Source organism: Cricetulus griseus (genome assembly GCF_003668045.3).
Source record: "Cricetulus griseus strain 17A/GY chromosome 1 unlocalized genomic scaffold, alternate assembly CriGri-PICRH-1.0 chr1_0, whole genome shotgun sequence".
Taxonomy (NCBI): domain Eukaryota; kingdom Metazoa; phylum Chordata; class Mammalia; order Rodentia; family Cricetidae; genus Cricetulus; species Cricetulus griseus.
Genome location: NW_023276806.1, coordinates 247,470,665 through 247,492,460, shown reverse-complemented (window position 1 = coordinate 247,492,460; position 21,796 = coordinate 247,470,665). Strand labels below are relative to the sequence as shown.

Genomic DNA, 21,796 nt, shown 5'->3' with positions numbered 1-21,796 from the left:
CCCCTCCCCGCCCGCGACTCCGAGTGGGGCCGGAAGCCACGCCCGCTCGCACCGCCCTTTGCGGAGCGCTACCAACTAAGGACGAGCTAGGCGCTCGCCGACCCGGCACGCGCCGAGCAGACAGCACCTCCCGTCCCTGCCTCCTAGCGGGCCGGCCGGCCGGCGGGCGGAGCCTGAGAAGCTGGTCTTTGAGTGGAAGGCGGGAAAATGGCGGACTCCTCCGAGCGGGGCGCGGGGTGAGTTGGGGTGCAGCAGGGCGGAGTGCAGGGCACCGGAGGCCAGCGCCTGGGCTGCCGGGCAGCCGAGGATGCCTCCCAGCTGCAGGCCCGGGCTCTGAGCCGCTTCTGTGCGTGCTCGGGCCGCGTCCCAGACGTCGCGGAGCGTGGGGTTGGCGGCAGGTGGCCCAGCCGCGCTGTCATTCTTTGCTCAAGTTTCCCGGCGCGATGGGACACGAACCAAGAGTTTGTTAAAGGGCGTGAGTGGGCGGGGTCTGTCTTTAAAGGGGTCCTTGGCACCTGCGTGCAGACTAGCACTCAGTAGGTGCTCTTAACCACTGAGCATCTCTCTCCAGCTCCTCTGTTAGTTTTCTTCACACACTTCTGTCTCTCACACACTCACACTCACTGCTCTTGTGGAAGACCTGGCTTCAGGTCCCAGGACCCATGTTTGGGGATCACAGCTGCCTGTAACTCCTGCTCCAAGAGATCTGATGCTTCCTTCTAACTTCTGTGGGCAACCTACCCATACCGTAGCATACACACAGACGGACATGTTTGTGTACACACACACACACACACACACACACACACACAAATTAACTTTTAGTTTAACATGATGACACACACCATTAATCCCAGTGTTTAGACGGCAGAGGCAGGCAGATCTCTGAGTTTGAGGCCAGTCTAGTCTACAGAGGGAGTTCCAGGGTAGCCAAGGCTGAACAGAAAATCCCTGTCTCAAAAAATAAGAAAAAAAAATTCTTTTAAAGGAATTTCTTCTCCTCCTCCTCCTCCTCCTCCTCCTCCTTGTTGCTGTTGTTTTTCCAGACAGGGTTTCTCTGTAGCTTTGGAGCCTATCCTGGCACTTGCTCTGGAGACCAGGCTGGCCTTGAACTCAGAGATCCACCTGCCTCTGCCTCCCGAGTGCACACACCTTTAATCCTAGTACTTGGGAGGCAGAGGCAGGTGGACCTCTGTGAGTTGAGACCAACCTGGTCTACAAGAGCTAGTTCCAGGACAGCCTCCAAAAGAGAAACTGTTGTTCTTTTGTTTAAGCTGCAGCTGCTAATAAAGAAAGGAACAACGAATAAGCAACCCACGTGGAGTTTATTTATCAGGAACGGAGATGATGAAGTAAAGGTGTGAGCAAGCGGTCAGGGAGAGGCAAGGATTTAGGTGAGAGGCCAGGTGTTAGAGCCGGCCGCCCGTACATGAGTTCAAAGGGTGAGATGAAAAGTGGTTGTTTAGGGAGAGCCCTAAGCCTGAAAAGGGCCAGAGGCAGAAGCTTTACCCAGTCAAGGTGAAGTTCCTGTGACATTTTAACCAGAACAGTCTTTAAAGAACGGTTAGTTCTCTCCACCTTCCCTGAGGACTGGGGGTGGTACGGAATATGAAAATGCCAAGGAATATTGAGAGCTTTAGACAGGGTTTGAGAGATCTGAGAGGTAAACTCAGGACCATTGTCTGACTGAAGAGAGGCTGGAATCCCAAACCGGGGGATAATTTCCCTGAGAAGGATGTTAGAGACAGTCTGAGCTTTCTTGTTAGTAGTAGGAAACGCTTCTACCCATCCTGAGAAAGTATCCACTAGTACCAGGAGGTATTTAACTCGCCTGACTGTGGGCATGTGGGTGAAGTCAAGTTGCCAGTCAGTCCCTGGGAGAGAGCCCCTAGCCTGGTGGGTGGGAAAAGGGGAGTTACGATACTTGGAATTAGGGTTTGACATCTGACAGGTTTTACAGGAGGCAGTGATAGTTTTTAAGAAATTTAAGTCCTCAGAAGTAGGTTTGAGGTGAGCCTTGACAAACAGAGAAAGAGCCTTACTGTTAGGGTGGAAAAGCTGGTGTAAGTAGGACAGAATTTGTCTCATGTTAGGAGGTGGCTGTGAGGATGTGGGTTGTAGTGTATGAACTCCCTGTGGTGGGTGAGGTAGATCTGGGCCTCGGAGGGCTGCAGCCCTAGCTGCTCTATCAGCCCGATTATTGCCCCTAGAGATAACGGAGCTGTCAGTCTGGTGTGACCGACAGTGAATAATTCCTATAGCTTTGGGGAGGTGAGAGGCCCTTAGCATAGCCATAATATAATCTGAGTTAGTTATGGATCCTCCTCTTGTAGTAAGTAGCCCACGTTCCTTCCAAATAGCTGCGTGGGACAGGAGGATATGAAAAGCATATTTAGAGTCTGTGTAAACATTTAGAGAATGTCCCTGTGCCAATTGAAAGGCACGGGTGAGGGCTATTAATTCAGCCTGTTGGTTAGTAGTGTGGGCAGGAAGTGCCCGTGCTTCTACCACCCTGGTGTCTGACACTATGCCATAGCCCGCTTTTGGGCGCCAAATGTTGTTCTTTTGTTTAAGCTGCAGCTGCTAATAAAGAAAGGAACAACGAATAAGCAACCCACGTGGAGTTTATTTATCAGAGAGGGGGGAAAGAGGGGATGGGCAGTCAGCCAACCCTAGGGAAGCCGAGAGAAAAAGAGTGAGGGGTGTGGGGCAGGACCTTTTAAAGGGAAGATTGCATATGCGCAGTAGGGCAAAGGTCGAAAGGCATGGCGGGTGAGTGAGTACCCGCTTGTTAGGGGGCGGGGTTAGGGTCATCCAGGTGTTTTGTTCTTACAGAAACCCTGTCTCGAAAAACAAACAAACAAAAAAAAAAAAAAGTGTGTGCAGCACCACTAGGCTTCTTTAATATTTTTTAAAGAAACAGAGATGGTTTAACAGGGAGGTAGAGGAAGAGCTCCAAGGGACAGGGGGCAGTGTGAAGTCTAGCTTCTGAGCTGTGGCTGAACACGTTGGGTTAGGGTGGGGCTCTTACTTAGGACTGGTATTAATAGGTTGGCCTCGGGGATGGGAAGGCCTGGTCATTAGTCAGATTTCTCAAATAGAGATGTGTTGCAGAATGCAAGAAATGTGGGCAGTTTTCTGCATGATCTGGGTCAGCATGCTAAAAGGGCCCGCCAACCAAGACAAGAGTCAAAACAGCATTGCAGGAGTAATCACACATAAGTCAGGAGGTCTGTGGAGAGTGTCAGACCCCCCCCCCCCATAGTGGGGATTATTGAGAGAACAGGTAGAAAAAAATAGCGGCCTGATGACGACGGCACAAGCAGATGAGGGGATGTTTAGATGTGGGGTTTGGAAGGCAGAGAAAAGATAGGTCTTAGCAGGGTTGCTAAAGATCTCTTAAAATTAATTTCTCACAAAAACCTTTTGTCATATACTGAGGACAGTAATTGATTTGGCTATTTGGCTCTGGACCTATACCATTCCAACTCTCCACACTTAAGGATAGCCATGTCAAAAGTGTAATCGTGAAAGTGCAGCTTGCTTGGAAACCTTGGCTTACTGCATACAGCAGTTCACACCCCATGGAGCTTGGAGACATCCTAGAAGCCAGTGGGGCTAATCTGTCAGGAAGGCAGGTCTTCAGGAGAGAGAAATGATAACCAAAGCCACTGAGATAAGAATCCCTCAACAGTAGATCTGTTGGCCATGTATTTTATTTACTTGTTTTATGTGTCTGAGTGTTGTGCTTAATGTGTATCTGTGTTCCATGTACATGCCCAGTGCCCATGAACTGGAGTTACAGGCAGTTAGTTATGAGCCACCAGGAATTGATCCTGTGTCCTCTGCAAAGGCAGCCAGTGCTCTTAGCCACTGAGCCATCCCTTCAGCCCTATTATCATTGAGATTTAATTATTTTTGCCTTCTGTATTTGATGTAACACTGATCTAACAAATGTTAACTTGATGGTGCATAGGTACACATGCAGGCAACACTTCGTATGCATAAAATCTTTTTCTTTTTTAAATCAAAAGGAAGGAAGATGTGCCCCAGCGTGGTAGCATGCCTTTAGTCCTGGCACAGACCTTTTCCAAGGCCTTAGGGAGCTCTACAGCTTCCACCACTGAAAGGCTTGCTGTACTCCCCTTTGGCCCTTCAGTGGAGTGTTTGCCTCTTCGGAGTCTAGAGGATGAGGGTCACAGGCAGGTGTGAGTGCTTGCAGCCAAGGATGTTCTGTGCCACCTCTAACTCAAGGAAAACATCCATCGGGTGTAATAGCTCAGCAGGTAAAGGTGCTTACTGCCAAGCCTCATGGCCTCATAGTTCCCAGGTCCCGTGTGGTGAAAGGGTGCCGGACTACATAAGTGGTCCCCTGCCCTCCGTCTGCATTTCAGGGCACATGAGCACCACACATTACATGAAATTTAGAACATTTAAATGCTAAAGAGAAGAGGCCTGTGGATGGAGCCTCCTGGCCAGCACTACACCTCAGATTTCCAGCTCTGAAAGGGGGTGGTGGTAGGGACAGGACAGGACAAGGCCATGCTGCTGAAGCCTCCATGATTGACGGGCAGGCCCTGGGGTGCCCTGAGGACCGCAGCAGGCACCCTGCCTTTGGTAGAGCTGCAGGACTATGTACTCTCCAGGCCCAGGGTGCTACCCACTGTATGATCAGCCTCTGCCAGCGATGCTTCCTTTCCCCTGCTTCCCATGGCCCAACCCACCATCGGTGGGCTGCAGGGAGAAGCCAACCCCAGAAGCCCCCAGCACTGCTTTTAACTTCCGTGCTTGTAGGTGTGCTCATGTGTGGGCAGCAGACATTTTCGATCCCCAGAGCTGAAGCAGTTGTGAGCCACCTACCTGGGTGCTGGGGACTGAACTCAAGTCCTCTGCAAGAGCAACTACCTCACTTAACCTGCAAGCCATCTGTCCAGCCCTGGCAGGAAGGTGATGAGTTCTGGCCCAGCCTGGGCTGTGGCATGAGACCCTGTCAACCTGAGTTTGGGTTCCCAGAAACCACATCAAAAAATAGATGCAACTCGATGGGCATTGGTGGCGCACGCCTTTAATCCCAGCACTCGGAAGGTAGAGGCAGGCGGATCTCTGTGAGTTTGAGATCAGCCTGATCTACAAGAGGACAGGACAGTCTTCAAAGCCACATAGAAACCCTGCTTCGAAACCGCCCCCCCCAAAAAAAATTGGATACAGTCATGTCTGATCCCAGGGCATCCCCGTGGGGAGATGGGAGGCCAAACAGGAGAGTCCCTAGGAATGCGAGGGCGGGCTTGCCTGGTATATGCAGCTGTGGATGAGAAGGCAGAAGGTAACTTGCACTAAGATTGTCCCCTGACCTCTATGCAGGCACCATGGTACACACAGGCTTTGGCACAGGCGTACCTGGACTCACACAAACACTAGATATTAAAGGAATACAACTATTTTGTGATACATGAACAGTGTGTGAACCCAAACATGCTTTATCAGTAAAGTTGTGTTGCGACATGGTCCCCCGATTGTGTCAGCCATGGTACTAGAATAACAAAGTTGAATAGTTGGTAGTCATATCAGTGACCAGGGAGCCTAGAAAGTTGACCCTTTGCTAAGAAAGGCTGTGTCATAGTCCCCTCCTCCACCCTGCAATTGCGGCACTCTTCCCTGCCCCCTTCAGTTGTCCGGCTGTGCTTGTGTGGCCTGGAAAATACTAGGATCCATCCCTAAGCCTCCCACCTGTCTGACTCTTGCCACACCAGCCCCATGAGACAGGGATCTTGCCTTGGGGGGAAAGCTCTGATGCTGTGTCTTAGCAGTGAGGTCAGTGTGTGGCCCGTGTGCTACTGCCTCCAGGAGGAAGCTGGTGCTCTTCCTGTGGAGTGGAAGCACCACCTCCTGCCTGTCCTAAGGGCAGCCCTCACATGCCCAGCTCCAGCTGGCAGAATGTGGCTCTGGCCAGGCACAGCTCTTGCAGCTGGGTGAACAGCACATGTCTCCCTCTCTCTTGCAGGAAACCCACAACCACTGGTGCCCACAAAACAAAAGGAAGGAGAGTGCAAGGTAAGCGCTTCAAAGAAAGTGTTTTGTTTTGTTTCGTCTTCAGTAACAAGTTTTGTTTAAGTTTTTAAAGACATGTGTATTTATCTCTCGTTGGAGGAGTGTGCAAGCTGTATCATGAGTATAGAAGTTTGAGGGGACCTTGGTGGGAGTGGATTTGTCCTACCATGTGGGGGCCCAGGGATTGAACTCGGGCCATCAAGCTGGGCAGCAAGCATCTTACACGCAGACTGTTTTCTGAGAAACAGTCTTATGGAGCCAAGGTTGCCAGTCAACTCCTGATCCTCCTGCCTCAGCCTCCTTTGTGCTGGGATGATAAATGTTCCACAACCTAGTTCATGAAAGGGGTTTCTTGGAGGGGAGGGGCAGAGAAAAGTCTGAAGCTTTCACTGTTCATTGGCATGCTTCTGGGGACTCAGGGTTCTCCTTGTCACTGAGGTGTCATTTGACTGCTTTGGGCCTTTGGAGATTAGGTCTGGAGGTCTGATGATGTGCTACGGTGTTGTGAGGCCACATATCCAAGTTTCATCCAGACACCTGGTGAGCTGCCCAGTGTGGGTGCCGGGAAACAAACTTCGGTGCCCTGGAAGAGCAGCAAGTACTCTTTGGCCCCATGTTGTTTGTTTTTAATTAAACTGGGGGTGGGTAGAGGCAAGCATGGCGTACATGTGGGGGTCAAGGTCAAGAATAACTTGGGGGAGTTGTTTTTCTCCTAGTACCATAGGGGTCCTGAGGATTGAACTCAGGCCCTCAGTGTTGACAGTGACCCCTGCACCTGGTGGGGGTTTTGGGAGCAGGGGGCTCACATAGGCTCAGCAAGCACCCAACCACTGAGCTACCTAGCAGATGTCTGTCTACTTCGATGGCAGGGGTGGAACTTGGGCTCTCACCATGCCAGGCTCTCACCCTACCGCCAAGTGGCCCCAGCCTGGCACTCTGGTTCGTAACCTTTCACAGGTTTGCATGCTGCCTGGTTTTGTTAACACTGCCATGTCCTCGGGTAACAGTGTCCTCATGGAGACCCCCACTGTTAGACATAGTTCAAGATGACTGGACAATCAGCACTTTGGTGTCCCCACTGTTGGAAACAGACAGGACCTCAGATCCCTGTCTTTGGTTGAACCTGTTTTCTACCTTGCATGGTGGCACACAACCTGTTATCACACTTGGAAGGCTGAGGCAGGAGAACCTCCTGAGACTTGGAATGTGAGGCCAGCCTGGGCAACACAGTCAGGTGCTGCCTCCACATCCAGCTGCAGCCATAAGCCAAGCATGGGAGGAAAAGTATATGGCACACCAGAAACCCAGTGAGGCCCAATGGCTAAAGAGGCAGGGCAAGGAAGATAGCAGCAGCTGCTGGTTAGCAGTGAGGGGCAAGGCCCAGGGGTGTCCAGAGGCACTGAAGTCTCGGGGCCAAACAACCCAGCAACAGACCAGCCTGTCTCAGCCTGGAGCGACCATTCAAGGAGAAAGAAATGGAGTCCTGAACCCAAAGCTGCTGGTGGCTCCTGGGTTCAGGAGAAAGGTCATCATGAGGTCATGCTGTGTGATGAGAGGCTGCAAAGAGTGTGAAGGGCAGACAGGGACAACAAGCAGGAGAATAGGCAATGAGTACAAGGATTTTTTTTTTTTTCTAGACAGGGTTTCTCTGTGTGGCCCTGGCTGTCCCGGAACTTACTCTGTAAACCAGGCTAGCTCACAGAGATCCACTCGCCTCTGTCTCCTGAGTGCCGGGATTAAAGGTGTGCACCACCACTGCCCAGCTGAGTGCAGAGACCTTACAGTGCTTGTGTGAAGCAGAGCTGGAAGAGGGGTGTGCGTGAAGGGGAACAGCAGGCAGTGTCTCTAGAGCTGGGGAAGCCCAAGGGGAAGGTTTCCAGAGCCCAGGGGCTGTCTAAGGATTCAGCAGCATGGAGCAGGAGGATCTCTTAGAGGAGGGGGTCTGTCATTCCCAGATCAGTCTCCATCAGAGACTGAAGGGCTGAGCCTAGGAAATGAGGGGGGTAGGGGTGAGAGAGGGACTGTAAAGTGGTGAAAGAAGAATTCGACCATAGTGTAGCGGGGCTGGGGAGGGGCATGGTGAGGCTGTGCCATCGTTGGGTCTCACTGGCTTTAGCTGGGCCAGGCCAGAGGGTCCAGGCTTAGCCAACATCAAGAGGGCCTGGCTCTGTGTGAGTGTCATGAGGTTCCCACCCACGATAAAGGCAGGAGTGGATGGAGGAGGAAAGAGCAGGGGCATAGACCTCCCCACACTCAGAGGAAAAGACCCCAGCATCACACAGGACTGACCATGCAGGAAACAGGAGGCATGCACACTGGCTTCCCTGCTCCTGGGTTGCTGAGGGCTCTCCTGTCTTCAATTTTATTATTATTTTTAATCTGGCAGCTTCATTTAGTTGAGAAGCATGAGTGGTTGTGGTGCAGACGAACACAGTACAGCTATGATAAGAATCTAGAGTGTTCTGTAGTTGGCAAACAGGGTCTGAGATCTGGGTTGGCCACAAAGGCCAGTGGGTCTGTTTGTCTTTGGTTAAACTGAACCAGGGTCAGATTCCTACATCTAGGCTGCATTTTCCAAGCTTTTTCTTGGTGCAAGCCCTAGGCAAACTCTCACTAGGCCTTTTACATCCTTTACCTGTGCTCTCAGAGCCTCTGCTGGATCTCAGGCGAGAGAGCCGCAAATCCATGCCAACATGGCAGTTCCATTGTGATGGTATCATCTAGGTTATAGGGATGGACCTTTTTCTCTGCCCATTTAAAGAATAGGAAGGTGGGAAAAGCAAGAGGGGCCATGAGCCTGGCTTTACTGTGCTAAAGCACAGAACAGAGATGGACTCCTCCCAGCCCCAGGAGGGGCAGATAGTGTGGGATATTTTTGATGTTGTTTTGATTTTTGGTGGGAGGGAGGGAGGGGGGTATGTGCACATGGATATAGGTATTCTTGGACACCGGAGAGGGTGTTAAATCCCCCAGAACTGAAGCTACAAATGGTTATAAGCCTCCATGTGGGTGCTGGGAAATGAACTTCAGTCCTCTGTAAGAGCAACAAGAGTTCAACCACCTAGCCATCTCTCATGCCCCCTTTTAAAAATTATACTTATTTACTTGAGGTGAGGTGGGCTGCCATGGTACACACTTGGAAGTCAGAGGACAGCTCTTGGGAGTCATTTCTCCCTCCACCATGTTGTTCCCAGGGGTCAAACTCAGATCATCAGGCTTGGTGGCAAGCCCTCTACCCAATGAGCTGTCCCACTGGCCTCTGGCTTTCAGTTTCTACAGTGTTTCTGTCTTTGCTCTGACTTGACACTTGCTCCTACTCCAAGGATCCACATACAAAAGGTGTTCTGTATATGTCTTGTAAACACTAAGTATCCTATAAAGGTTACTGCGTGTAGTAGCTGCCCTGTGCATACCTAGGGAGGTTGAAGGAGCCAGTCTGCAGGCGGCAGAAGGGCTGGTGTTTTTCCTGTCACTGAGCATGAAGGGCCAGTGGCCCTAGCTCCCCATTGTACAGTCTGGTCATGCTATGTGTCTTCATGGTGCAGTATGTGTGTTCTGTAACAAATGCTGTCACCTGCAGGAGGAAGAGTGATTGAGTCCAGATACCTGCAATATGAAAAGAAGACTAAGAAGGTAATGGAGTCCTCTACTTCTGGAGCCACTGTGAGTTGATGGGAATGGAGGGCACATGGCATTCACAGCCAGATCCTGGGGGACACCTCTTGGCTTGGGCACAGTCCACGTCTCTGGCAATAGTGGTATCAGTATTAGTCTCTGTATTATGGGCCCATGCCTCCTTCTCTGCCCCTTTTGCTTTTGGGCCCTCTATTCTGTCAAGTCTGTCCTCCAGCACTATTCCCTCCATAACCCAGGTGGCTCCTGAGTGACAGGCACTGACAGCAGGCCTTTGGTGAGGGTCACAGGCATAACTGACATGGGAGATTTTGCCATCCCACCCAGAATGGTATGAAATGTCCAACTTTGGTGGCATTCACTTCTGGAACTTGCTGTGTGATATTTTCAGCGGTCAATAAGCAAGGCTAGCAGGTCTTCCTGACACCCCACAAATGTCCCATGAACCCCAAATGCTGCAGTCAGGTCAGGGAGTGCCCTGGAGAGTTCAGTCAGCTGCAGGTTCATCACTTTGCTGACACATCATCCCTGGAGCTCAGGCACTCAGGTTCCTGGTTGTCTGGTAAGGTCAGGCCACACTGCTGAGCACAGGCAAGGTCATTACCAGCTCCTAATCTTGGTTTATGATAATGAGAACATTACGTTCACCTCTGCCTGGCCTGTGTCCTGGGAAGAGTGGCAAGGATCCCCAGGGTCCTAGGGCTGTGACTAGAAGTCTGCCTTGAGGGAAGGGATTCTCAAGTCACCCCCAGGTAGCGTCCCCAAGCTACTCAGCCCTGCTTCCATTCCCCTGTTGCTGTTGCTGCCTTGAAGGCTTGGCCACAGCGCCCCCATGTGTCTACACAAGCATTTTGGTTCTGGTACCCCAGCAAGTGGCCCCTGAATTTGGCTGGAGTCTTGAGTGTCTGTTGTCATATTAATGGTAGCTTGCTGCTTTCTCCTGAGGCTGAATGGATCCCAGAAAGCCTGGTCCAGGGAGGAGTCCTGTCACAGGTTGAGGATTCTTGGAGTGTCTCATAGCATGTGCTAGCATGTATTGAGTAAAGCCACTTCAAGCTGAGCAGCCCTTTCCCTGAGTGTGGAACAGGTGAGCACCTGGATCTGAAATTCAGTATTCTTGAGTTTCAGATTTCAGGTTTCAGATTAGGGATGCTCAGCCTGTATTGTGTGTCTCCATTCCTCCCAGAAGCTGGCTCACAGGGGACCTGTGTGTTTGACATCACCAAAATGCCACACCATTTCACATTTCTCCAGGCAAAAGTGCTTTGGCTCTTCCTGTGCTTTCAGTTGGCATCTCCAAGTCAATTGATGGTGTGCACTGCTCTTTATTGGCTGCTTGTCCTTTTTCGTTTGTGTGTGTGTGTGTGTGTGTGTGTGTGTGTGTGTGTGTGTGTGCGCGCGCGCGCGCGTGCGCGCGCTCGCGAGTGTGCAATGCAGGTTGTACAACCATGGATGCCATAGTTAAATATCAGTTGTTTTGCTCTTGTGGCAGGGTCTCGTTGAATTATCTGCTCTCAGGATCCTTTTGAGTTCCTCATCTCTCACCTGGGTTAGAGGTCCCCATGCCATTCCAAGATTTGTTTTTATGTAAGTGCTGGAGATTCAAACTCAGGTCCCTCCTTAAAACATAGCTCTTCTTTGGTTCCCGAAGGCGTTTGTGTGTGGCATGTGAGGATAGCATCTGGCTTCATGCCATTGTCAGTCTGGAATTGTAAGGGTGTGCTTTTGAAATAATGAGATTAATGGTGACTTTTTAAAATTGACTACATTTTTATTCATTAGGGGCAGGGTTTGGGCCAACATGTACATATGGCTGTCAGAAGACAGCTTGTGGGAATTAGTTCTCATCCTCCACCACATGCATCCTGCAGATCAAACTTGGTTTGTCTTGCTTGGTGGCAAGCACCTTTACCCAGTGGCCTAGCTTTTTGTTTTTAGCTCCTAGTGCTGATATTGAATATAAGGCTCACACATGCTAGGCAAGCCTCTCCTGGCCAACCTTCCAAAGAGGGCATCAGATCCCCTGGAGTTACCAAGTGGGTGTGGGATTTGAATCCAGTTTCTCTGTAAGTAGAGCAAGTGTCTTAACCATTGAGCCAACTCTTCAGCTCCTGGTCATACTCAGTCCAGTTATATTCACAATGGATTTTTGTAGTTGGACTGACCCTGAGCCCCACAGCCCTGCTATTGGAATACACCCAGAACAAGGCCTAGGGCTGCTTGAGTGTGCTGCATGGTCACTACTCATGTGTATTCTCTATGCAGATTGGTCTGAGGGATGGGCACAGGCACAACAAGTTTTGGAGCCAAGGCTGCAGCAGGAGTCCCAGTGTGAGCATTCTGGCCAGGGTATACACTAGCCCAGCTGTCAGGCAGGCGAGAAGCAGAGCTTGTTCTCTGTTCTTTACAGCAGGTTTTCTTCATGCCCTTGATGGCCTGGCTGGCAGCACCTATACAGCCTGGGAGTCTGCAGCCTGCTGGCTCTGATGCTGGCCTAGACAGCCAGGGCCATTGTGTGGGGATGCACAGTGACCCGCATACTTGGCAGACTTCTTCACTCTAGTCTGACTATGCTCAGGTGGTTTTCTGCAAGGAGTAGCTTTTACCCTGCTGCCTCCTTATATTCTAGGGAGGGTCCCCCGCCCAGTAGTGAACGAGAAGGGCACAAACCTCAGCACCATCCACAATGTGCTCCTTCTTGCTTTAACTGTGGCAACTGGCAGTCTGGCACCCACTTGATTTTAAATTAATTTTCTTTCTTTTCCATTTGTTTTAAATTTAATTTTACATCCCAGTTCTCCCTCCCACCCCTGGCACCCACTTTTGCTTGTGGTGGTGCTGTCGCTGTTATTAAGCTTTGAAGACTTAAGTAGTGAAGAAATATGGTATCTCCTTAAGTCTGAAATACTGTGTATAGAAAACACCCTGAGAGTGCATAGGGAGCCAGGGGCTGCCCCTTCCCGCCACAGCACCCAGAGGCACAGGCCCATCAAGATGGCGGGATGTCGAAGGTGGTCCAGCAGACATGCGTTAGTTTCCTGTGTCTGATGCATGTGACTGTCTACTGTTTTTAACCACATCTGTTTGCACTGCTTATACAGTTTTAAAACTCCAGCATCTCCCTCTGACCTGTAAGCAGGTGCATCAAAGGGAAGGTAGCCTGACCTCTGACTGTTACCATAACAGGTTTCTGCATCAACTGGAGGGAAGCCACCTGAGGAAAGGAAGGCCAGCGCGTTGTCAAGGAGCAAAGGTGAGGCCCAGCTGGGAGTTGGGGGATGGGACTCTGGGATAAGGAAAGGGGCTGCCAGTGCCCCCCCCCCAGGATAATCAAGACAATCCCTCACAGACATACCCACAGGCCAGCCTGATCCAAGCAGTCCCTCCCTCACTTCCTAGGTGATCCTAGATTGTGCCAATGAAAACCGACCATCCTGGGTCTCTGTCAGAAAGGATGTGGTTCAAGTGTTTATGATGGGGCACAGTATTTGAGGCCACACCCATATGCCCATGGAACTACTTGCAGATCCAGGGTACAGGCTGGGATTGGCTGATGGCTCTGCCGAAATTACAGCCCAACACAGTGTCTGACATCTGAGCACTTGGGAGGTGCAGGCAGGGAGATCAGGAGTTCAAGGTTATCCTTGGCCACATGGGGAGACTGAGGCCAGCCTGGGCTACCTGAGACCCTATCTTTAAAAAAAAAAATTCTCTCTTCATACACAGGGATGAGAGCAGTACATAACCTCAGCTAGGATTTCCTCGTGTGACTGAGTGAGGGCTGTGTTTGAAGCTGGGGCAGTCAGGAGCCAGGATGTGCCTGGGTTTAAACAGGGTGCTTACCTAATAGTGACTCTTACCCGATAGTGGTGTATGCAGACATTTTATTTGGATTTTGGCCTTTGGTGGATGGAGCCACAGCTGCTGGTTGAGTCCTTTGTGCACAGGGTGCCCCTGGCTAACCCAGAGGTCAGCAACATCAAAGTTGATAAACTACTTTTTTATTATTTCATTTGTCACTATTGTTGGTTGTTCTGTCACCTTGGCACTGTGGTGTCCTCTCCTTTCAGCTTCCTTCAAGTTCCAGGGATTGAACCCATCATCAGGCTTGCCAGGCAAGGAAGCACTTTTATGGGCTCAGCCAGCCAGCTAGCCCATCCCGTTCATTTACCCGAGGCTGGCCCAGAAGTTTCCTTGTAGGTGAGGCTAGCCCTGAATTCCTGAGTGCTGGGTTGGGCCTTGAGCACAGGAGCTGTTAACTTCATAGCTCCAGGACTGGTCATGGAAGGACTGCTATCAGCACTCCACCTGACTTTGTAGTTTCTTGACTCTTATCAATCACAGCACTGCTGTAAAAGCACTGAAATAGAGCCCCTCCTGCCTCTCTCACAGCTCACCACTTGGAATAGATTTTTGTTTGTCTCTAGGAATTACAAACTGTGGTTTGGGGGTTACGATCAGCCCAGGCTTGCCCAGTTGGGGAAGGATGTGATCATCTCCAGCACAACAAAGGAGAAACACTAAGACTAATAGCATCCGTGATGCCCTTTAGTCTGTTTCTGTGGCTGTAGCAGAATACCTGTGCCTGGGGAGTTGGTAGGGTTTGTTTGTTTGTTTGTTTGGTTTGTTTGTTTTTAAGACAAGGTCTCACTGTGTGGCCCTGGCTGTCCTGGAACTTGTAGCAATCCACCTGCCTCTGCCTCCTGAGCTGGACAAAAGGTATGTGCCACTAAATTATGATTGGTAGTAATTTGCTCTTCTGAGAAGAAATTTGTTGGGGCTGGAGGGAAGGCTCAGCATATCTTAAGGGCTGGAGAGATGGCTCAGAGGTTAAAAGCATTAGCTGTTCTTTCAGAAGTTCAATTCCCAGCTCCCACATGGTGGCTCACAACCATCTGTAATGAGATTTGGTACCCTCCTCTGGCCTGCAGAGATGTATTTAATAAATAAATCTTAGAAAAGGGGTAGGGGTTGGTTTTTTGTTTGTTTGTTTGTTTGTTTCTTGGTTTTTTCGAGACGTTTCTCTGTGTAACTTTTGGAGTCTGTCCTGGCACTCACTTTGTAGACCAGGCTGGCCTCGAACTCAAAAAGATCTGCCTGCCTCTGCCTCCCAAGTGCTAGAATTAAAGGTGTATGCCACCGCCTGGCAAAAAAACAAACCTTAAAGAAATAAAAAAGGGCCAGCCTGCTCTTCCAGGACAGCCTCCAAAGCTACAGAGAAACCCTCCTCAAAAAAACAGGAGAAAGAAAGGAAAAGAAAAGAGAAAAGTTTCTCCCTTGGGAGATGGCTCAGCCAGTAAAGGCACTGGCTGCATGCCTGGTGACCTGAGTTCCATCCCTAGGACCAGCAGACACACAACAGTCTCACTTACCACAGTAAATAACTTATTAAAAACAGAAGACAGGGCTGGAGAGATGGCTCAGAGGTTAAAAGAACTGGCTGCTCTTCCAGAGGTCATGAGTTCAATTTCCAGCAACCACATGGTAGCTCACAACCCGTCTTCTGGTGTGTGTATGCATACATGCAGGCAGAACACTATATACATAATAAATAAACCTTTACAAAATAAAAGAAAAACATTTAAAAGTCAAAAAGAAGACATTTAAAGAGACTTGTTGAGCTCACGGTTCTGTAAGTGTGTGGACAGAGACAAGAGGACTAAGGAGCTGCCCCTCACCTTAGCCATGGAGCTCACAGACACAAGAGTCCAGCACCCACATACCCTGTAAGAAACAGTCCTGGGGGCCCCAAGCAGTCTATACCAAGGGTTGCGGGTCCAATGGCACTGACCATAGCATTCTTTGGGCAGAAGACAGCCAAGTGATAGGAATGGGAGACCTGCAGTCCACCATGCTGGAAGGACATGTCACAACTCCACCCAACCTTGACCTTTCAGGCATCAATGGTAAGTGGTTTCTTTTAGCCCCTCCAGGGCTGAGCTTGTAAGGATGGCCCCCAACCTTGGGTAGTCCTGGTGCTGTGAGAGAGAGCAGCCTGTGCCTTTCATGCACCCCAGGCCTGGGATTGTGGGTCCCAGTGTGTTTCCCAATGGGCAGTATGGGTCTGACCCTCCTGCTGAGCAGGGCTTCAGTCATAAGCAGTGTGAGGGCCTGGGTGCTGGGGGGGGGGGTGTGACATCTTCCCCTTGTGACAATCTGAGTCATGAATCAAGAGGCGCCTGTTATCTTCTTGGCCACATAGGGTGGCACATCTGGACTACATTTCCAAAAACCAAGTGAAAGACTCTTTTTAAATAAATGAAATGGTCTATTTTAGACAAAAGCATGTTCAGGAAGCCTCCCCAGCTAGACAGGACAATGTCAAAGGAAGCCCAGTCCGTGTTCTGTACCACTCCTCAGAAAAAAAAAACCCTTCACAAGAAGAGACGGGTAAGCACAGGTAGGGGGCAGTGGGTAGGTCTGACTCCGCAGCTACAGCGCCAGGACTGTGGTGCCCATGGGCCCTTGCTCAGGTCGGTGTGCCCACAGTAAGTGGGGTGCACCCATACAACTCCTGGGGAAAATGAGACGTGGCTCCACCCTCAGTCCTGTGGATGCTATTTCTATTTGAACCTATAAAGTACACAGAGGTTGGGTTCTGCCATCCCCAGAAGAGCCAGGTAATATGGTTTACTGGGAACTGATTAGCTGGCCCTGCAGGATCTCCAGAAGACCATGGACATGATGGAGTCACAGACACTGCTGCTGACCCTGCTGTCTGTGAAGGTGAGCATAGCTGGGCCTCATGAGCACCAGTGTGTCCTCTGCTATCTCCCCACCCCACCTGAGTTGGTCTTGTACCCATAGATGGAAAACAACCTGACTCTGCTGGAGGAGAAGGCTGAGAAGGACTTGGCAGCCATGTGCCGCGAGAAGGAGAAGCTACAGGGGCAGGTGCTAGAGCTGCGGCGCCAGCTGCTGCTCCAGCAGAAACATGAGGAGCTGGCTGCCGCCCTGGATGCCCAGGTGGGTCTGAGTGTGCTCCTGAAGCCAGAGGCACATGAGAGAGAGAGCAAGGGTCAGGGCGTCACCACTTGCATTCTGCCCACTCTGCTGAGGCTCCTGATGTTAGTGTGGACACCTGTCTCTGCCACACAGTGTGCAGAATCCTTGGTGCCTGCCAGCTCTGATGGCAGGAAAATCAGCTGCTGTCGTATCCAGGGCAGGTCCTAGGGGATCCTGTATCCTTGGACCAGCTGCCAAAGCCAGCCTCCAGGCTGGCCCATTGCATCGCACAGATACTCACTCCTCTGTGTGGGTTAGCACAGTGGTCTTACAGTGTCCCCTTCTGCCTGCAGATGGAGCTGCTGGGCCCTTTCCAGGCGGTGGCAGAGCGCTTCAAGGAACAATACAAGACACTGGCCACAGCCCTGGATAACACTAGACATGAGCTGCCTGTGCAGGCCATCCACATGCAGGGAAGCGGGCAGGAGCTCCTAGGTAGGAACAGCCGTGCTGTGTGGCATGCCACAGTAGGAAGGAGCCCCAAGGCTCACATGCACCGTATCCTACCTAGATGTCTCTGCCTTGGGGTGGTGTTGGAGCCATGTCTCCCCGAGTGTGCCTAGGACAGGCAACGGAGTCAGCTGCTGACCTCACAGCTAGAAGGCCCTTGAACCTGCAGCCATCCTCCTACCAAACTGCCCAGCACAGACCTGCGCATGACATGTGCAGGGAACAGACAAGTGGTGCCAGCCTGTGCCTGGGGCACTGTGGCTGTCAGAGCACCATAACTTCACACAGCTGCTGCAGATGCCAGAATCTCAGCTGTTTGGATCTGGAGGCCAGGAAGTGCAGGTCCAGGCCACATCCGGCAGGTGCATCTTGCTTGTCGACTCATAGTGGAAGGACAGAGCAAGAGCAGTAGCTTGCAGCCTGAAGCCTCAGCTCCCTTGGTCCACAGGGAGCCCTCCTGCGCAGCTGTCATGCAAGCACCACCTGTGCACTCTGCCCTTGGTGCCCACACTCAGCAGGGACAAGTGAGATCTGCTGAGGTCCCTCTGCCCCACCCTGAGTATGAGAGATGAGCCAATTCCACAGAGCGGGCACAAAGTCCTGCTAACAGCCTGTGTCTCCACAGATGATCTGCAGCCAGCCCTGAGGACCACCCTGCAGCTCCTGGGCGAGCTTGGCATCTGCTCCCCGGATAGCAGTGTACAGGAGCCGTGCCTGCTGGAGGAGCTCAGGAACTTGACCAAGAAAAAGGACCTGGAGCTCCACAGGTGTGGGGCGGCCCCTCCTCCTCTCTTCATCCCTCTCCCCTTCTCTCCATCCTCCCTTTCTTTTCAGTTGGGATGCGGGGGATAGAACCCCACCCAACTGGTATCTCAGGTGAAGGCTGGTTCTATCTGGGCAGACAGCTTTTGGGGGCTCTACTGTTGAGTGCCTCACAGCTGCCATACTGCCAAAGTGGCCAGGCTGTGCTGCGCTAGTGGCTGTTGAGCTACTGGCCTGCTTCTGATTTCTGAGATATGGGGTGTTGGGTGCGATGGAGCCATAGATTCATGCCATTCCAGAGTCCAAGGAAGTAGGATTGGAGAAGATAGAGACCTGAGAGCACCATGGGAGGGAAAAGCATCCTGTGCTCACCTCATGCCCTCAGCAGCAAAGTACTGGGTCAGCAGAGGACAGAGGGAACCTTTCCTGGGCCAGACAGTTGCCCAACACAAGTTAAACGTCATCCAGCATCCTGCTAAGCAGGATGCTTTGGGGTTTCTTTTTGGTTGGTTGTTCGGTTGTTTTGTTTCAAAACGGTTTCTCTGTGTAGCCCTGGCTGTCCTGGAACTCACTCTGTAGATCAGGCTGGCTCAAACTCAGGGATCCGCCTGCCTCTGCCTTCTGAGTGCTGGGATTAAAGGTGTGTGCCACCACCACCTGGTCAGTATTGGGGTTTCTTGAGGGACATAGTTGTTTTGTGTTTCTCTGAGACAAAGTCTAACTATGGAACCCAGCATGCCATTGAACTTGCAGCAACCCTGCCTCAGCTTGTAGAGTTCTAAAATGGCAGGCATATGCACCACCACACCCCACTCTCACGAGTTGGATTTTTTAAAAAGTATTTATTTGTATGTGTTTGGTCACGTTCATATCAGGGCATGAGTGTGGAGGTCAGAGGACAGCTTTGGGAATCGGTTCTCTCTTTCTATTATGTGGGTCCTAGGAATCAAACTGAGGTTGTCAGGCAGGCTTGGCAGCAAGCACCTTCACCTACTGAGCCATTTTAGCCACCCCAAAAGAATCTTGCTCCATATGCGCTCACAATGCTAAATGAATTTAAGGAAATGCCAAAGGACTTTTCAGGAACTCTGAAGCACACTGCACCCAGGCCTGTCCCACAGGATAGGTCAGCCATCACTCACAGGGAGCCAAGGATGGGCTCATGCTTGTCTCACTCATGCTTGTGACCGCTCTCTGGCCAGCATAGTTTCTCCTGTCAGTATCCTAAGCAGTGCAGATACGCCCAGTACCTACACTTGCCCCATGCCTCTGTCACCTAGGGGCTATTAAAAGTCTGCAGACACCGCCTGGCCTTGTATAAAGGGAACAGAGGGCATGGCCATGTGGTGATGGACTGAGTCTCACATCTGGCCTGGTTCCAAAGGATCTCCTCACATAAAATCTGCCCACTGTGGAGAGTGTGGGGGCATGCCTCTGAGGTCCCAGATAAGCAGGAATTTGAGGTAGGAGGGTGAAGGCATGCACTCAAGGCTGGCATTGTAGTGAGAACCTGTCTGTACAACTCTTGCCTGTTAGGCGTGGGAACACAGACTTGTCAGTCATCTCAGCTACTGGGGGCTAAGGCAGGAGGGTCACCAGTTGAGGGTCAGCCTAGGGAACTTGAGTACTGTCTCAAGAAGTAAAAAGGGAGAGCTAGAAATGGAGGGAACTTGGTGAGAGTTCTCGCTCAGAACGCACAAGGCCCTGGTTCTGTCTCCAGCAACATATGGGCACATATATTTACACACCCACCAAGTTTGCGGCCAATGTAAACATTCTACCCTGCCATACAACCCTTGCTCACTTCCAAAGACACCATTAGGGTCCTGAGATGGCTCAGCAAGCAAAGCCTGATGGCCTGAGTTCAGTCCCCAGGACCTACATGAAGGAGAGACCTGACTCTTGTAAGTTGTCCTTTGACCTCTACAGGTAAGCTATACACAACAAAATAAAGATCTTTTTAAAAGTCTGCTTTTCTAAGGGCTCCATTAGAGCTCTTGGCCATAGACAAAGTTGTCTCTTCTCTTTTCTCTGTCCACAGGATTGTTGACCAGGTGCTAGAACTTTCCTCCCAGGCCAGCAAGGAAGTAGCCTTGATAAACCAGGAAGTCTGGGAAGAGGCCCCAGGCACCCCCTACCTGCAGCCGTGATACTTCAGTCCAGATGTCCTCAGGGACCACTGTCCCCTCTCAGGGCAGGACTAATCACAATGTAGGCCTGACCCTTGAGTGACTCCAGACAGCCTGTCCTGCTGCTTTGTGGATATTTCCCTGCTGCCTTTTCAGCCACTGACATTGCCTCCGTGCCTTGTTCAAAGCCTGAAGGAAGTTCCCGTGATAAAGTTTTCTGAAGTTTTGTGCACTTTCCACTTGGGACATCATTAGCACTTCTGGGTTTTGGTTGTTTTTCTGGTTTGTTGGTTTGTTTGTAACAGGCATCCTGAAACTGAGTGACTGTGATTACTAGGTTCCCAACCTCTGTCCTTCCTGTTTTAAAGCAGCCTTAAATTCTGATTGGCTGAGCATGGTGGCACCTACCTTTAATCCCAACACTTGGGAGGCAAAAGCAGGAGGATCTCTGTGAGTCCAAGGACATCCTAGACTACACAGAATGAATGAATGAGTAAATGATTAAATGCTGATGGATGGATGTTCACGTTCGTCCCTCTGGACTGTCATCCTAGGCTGCCTGGCCACTGGGCCCCAGGGTCCTTCTGTCTCCCCCTCTGAAGTGCTGGGAACGTGAGCACAGACCACCCTGCCAGCTTTTTCACTTAAGTTCTGGCGACTGAGCCCAGATTCTACCCCCTTACACAGTACCATTGTAAACTGAAGTTGACTCTGCCTCAAGATTCCAGAGATTTTAGTCCAAGATAATGGATGGCCCCAACACCTTAACTGTACTAAGACTGAGCATCATGTGGGAGCCAAAAAAAAGAACAGGTGTGGTCCAAGAACAGCCTTTCTAGTATACATGCTGATGGCCCTACTGACTCTTTCTGCTGGGGACCATGTCTTTAATGAGCAAGCTTTGATCAGGACTTTTTTGATTTTTTTTATTTTAATTAGAAAATTATTTTACATGTCAATCCCAGGTCCCTTTCTCTCCCCTTCTCCCCTGTCCCCTCCCCCCCCCCCAACTAACACCCTACCTATCCCATACCTATTCTGCTCCCAGGGGAGGGTGAGACCTTCCATAGGGAGTCTTCAAAGTCTGTCTTATACTTTGGGATAGGGCCTAGGCGAACCCCCTTGTGTCTAGGCTCAGTGAGTATCCCTCCATGTGGGATGGGCTCCCAAAGTCCATTCCTGGCTAGGGATAAGTACTGATCCACTACAAGAGGTCCCATAGATTTCCCAGGTCTCCTCACTGACACCCACTTTCATGGGGTCTGGATCAGTCCCATGCTGGTTTCCCAGCTATCAGTCTGGGGACCAAAAGCTCCCCCTTGTTCAGGTCAGCTGTTTCTTTGGGTTTCACCAGCCTGGTGTGGGCCCCTTTGCTCATCAGTCCTTGTCAGGACTCTTAACGTCCATTAGGGCCTAGAAAGATGGTGAACGTGCCTGCCCCCAAGCCTGCTAACCTTATTTTGATCTTTGGGATACTTGGGAAAGAACCAACTCCAGCAAGTTGACCTCTGACCTCTACACACAATAAATAGAAATTTTTAAAGAAACCAGGCTGGGCCAGTAGTTGTGGCACACATCTTCAATCCTAGTACTCAGGAGGCAGAGGCAGGTGGATTATTGAGTTCCAGGTCAGCCCAGTCTACAGAGTGAGTTTCAGGACAGCCAGGGCTACACAGTAAGACTCTTGTGTGTGGGTTTTTTGATTTGGTTTGTTCCAATACAAGGTTTCTCTGCAGCCCTGGCTGTCCTGGAGCTCATTCTGTAGACCA

General features: G+C 50.9%; 1 protein-coding gene across 4 annotated transcripts; it reads left to right on the top strand.

Annotated features, from left to right (window-relative positions):
* Positions 1-69: 69 nt before the first annotated feature.
* Positions 70-20,539, top strand: Haus8 (HAUS augmin like complex subunit 8). 4 transcript variants are annotated; one of them, XM_027394860.2, is made up of 11 exons: positions 70-236; positions 6,002-6,051; positions 9,629-9,681; positions 12,868-12,934; positions 15,495-15,587; positions 15,959-16,071; positions 16,342-16,407; positions 16,489-16,647; positions 16,980-17,121; positions 17,762-17,903; positions 19,940-20,539. In XM_027394860.2, the coding sequence occupies exons 1-11, from the start codon at positions 208-210 to the stop codon at positions 20,046-20,048; spliced, it is 1,023 nt and encodes a 340-aa protein (XP_027250661.1). In that variant the 5' UTR covers positions 70-207; the 3' UTR covers positions 20,049-20,539. The 4 variants fall into 4 exon arrangements, with proteins under 4 accessions (XP_027250661.1, XP_035307492.1, XP_035307491.1 ...); XM_035451601.1 differs by having other exon boundaries at positions 16,330-16,407; XM_035451600.1 differs by having other exon boundaries at positions 9,629-9,711; positions 16,330-16,407.
* The last annotated feature ends 1,257 nt before the right edge of the window (positions 20,540-21,796 follow it).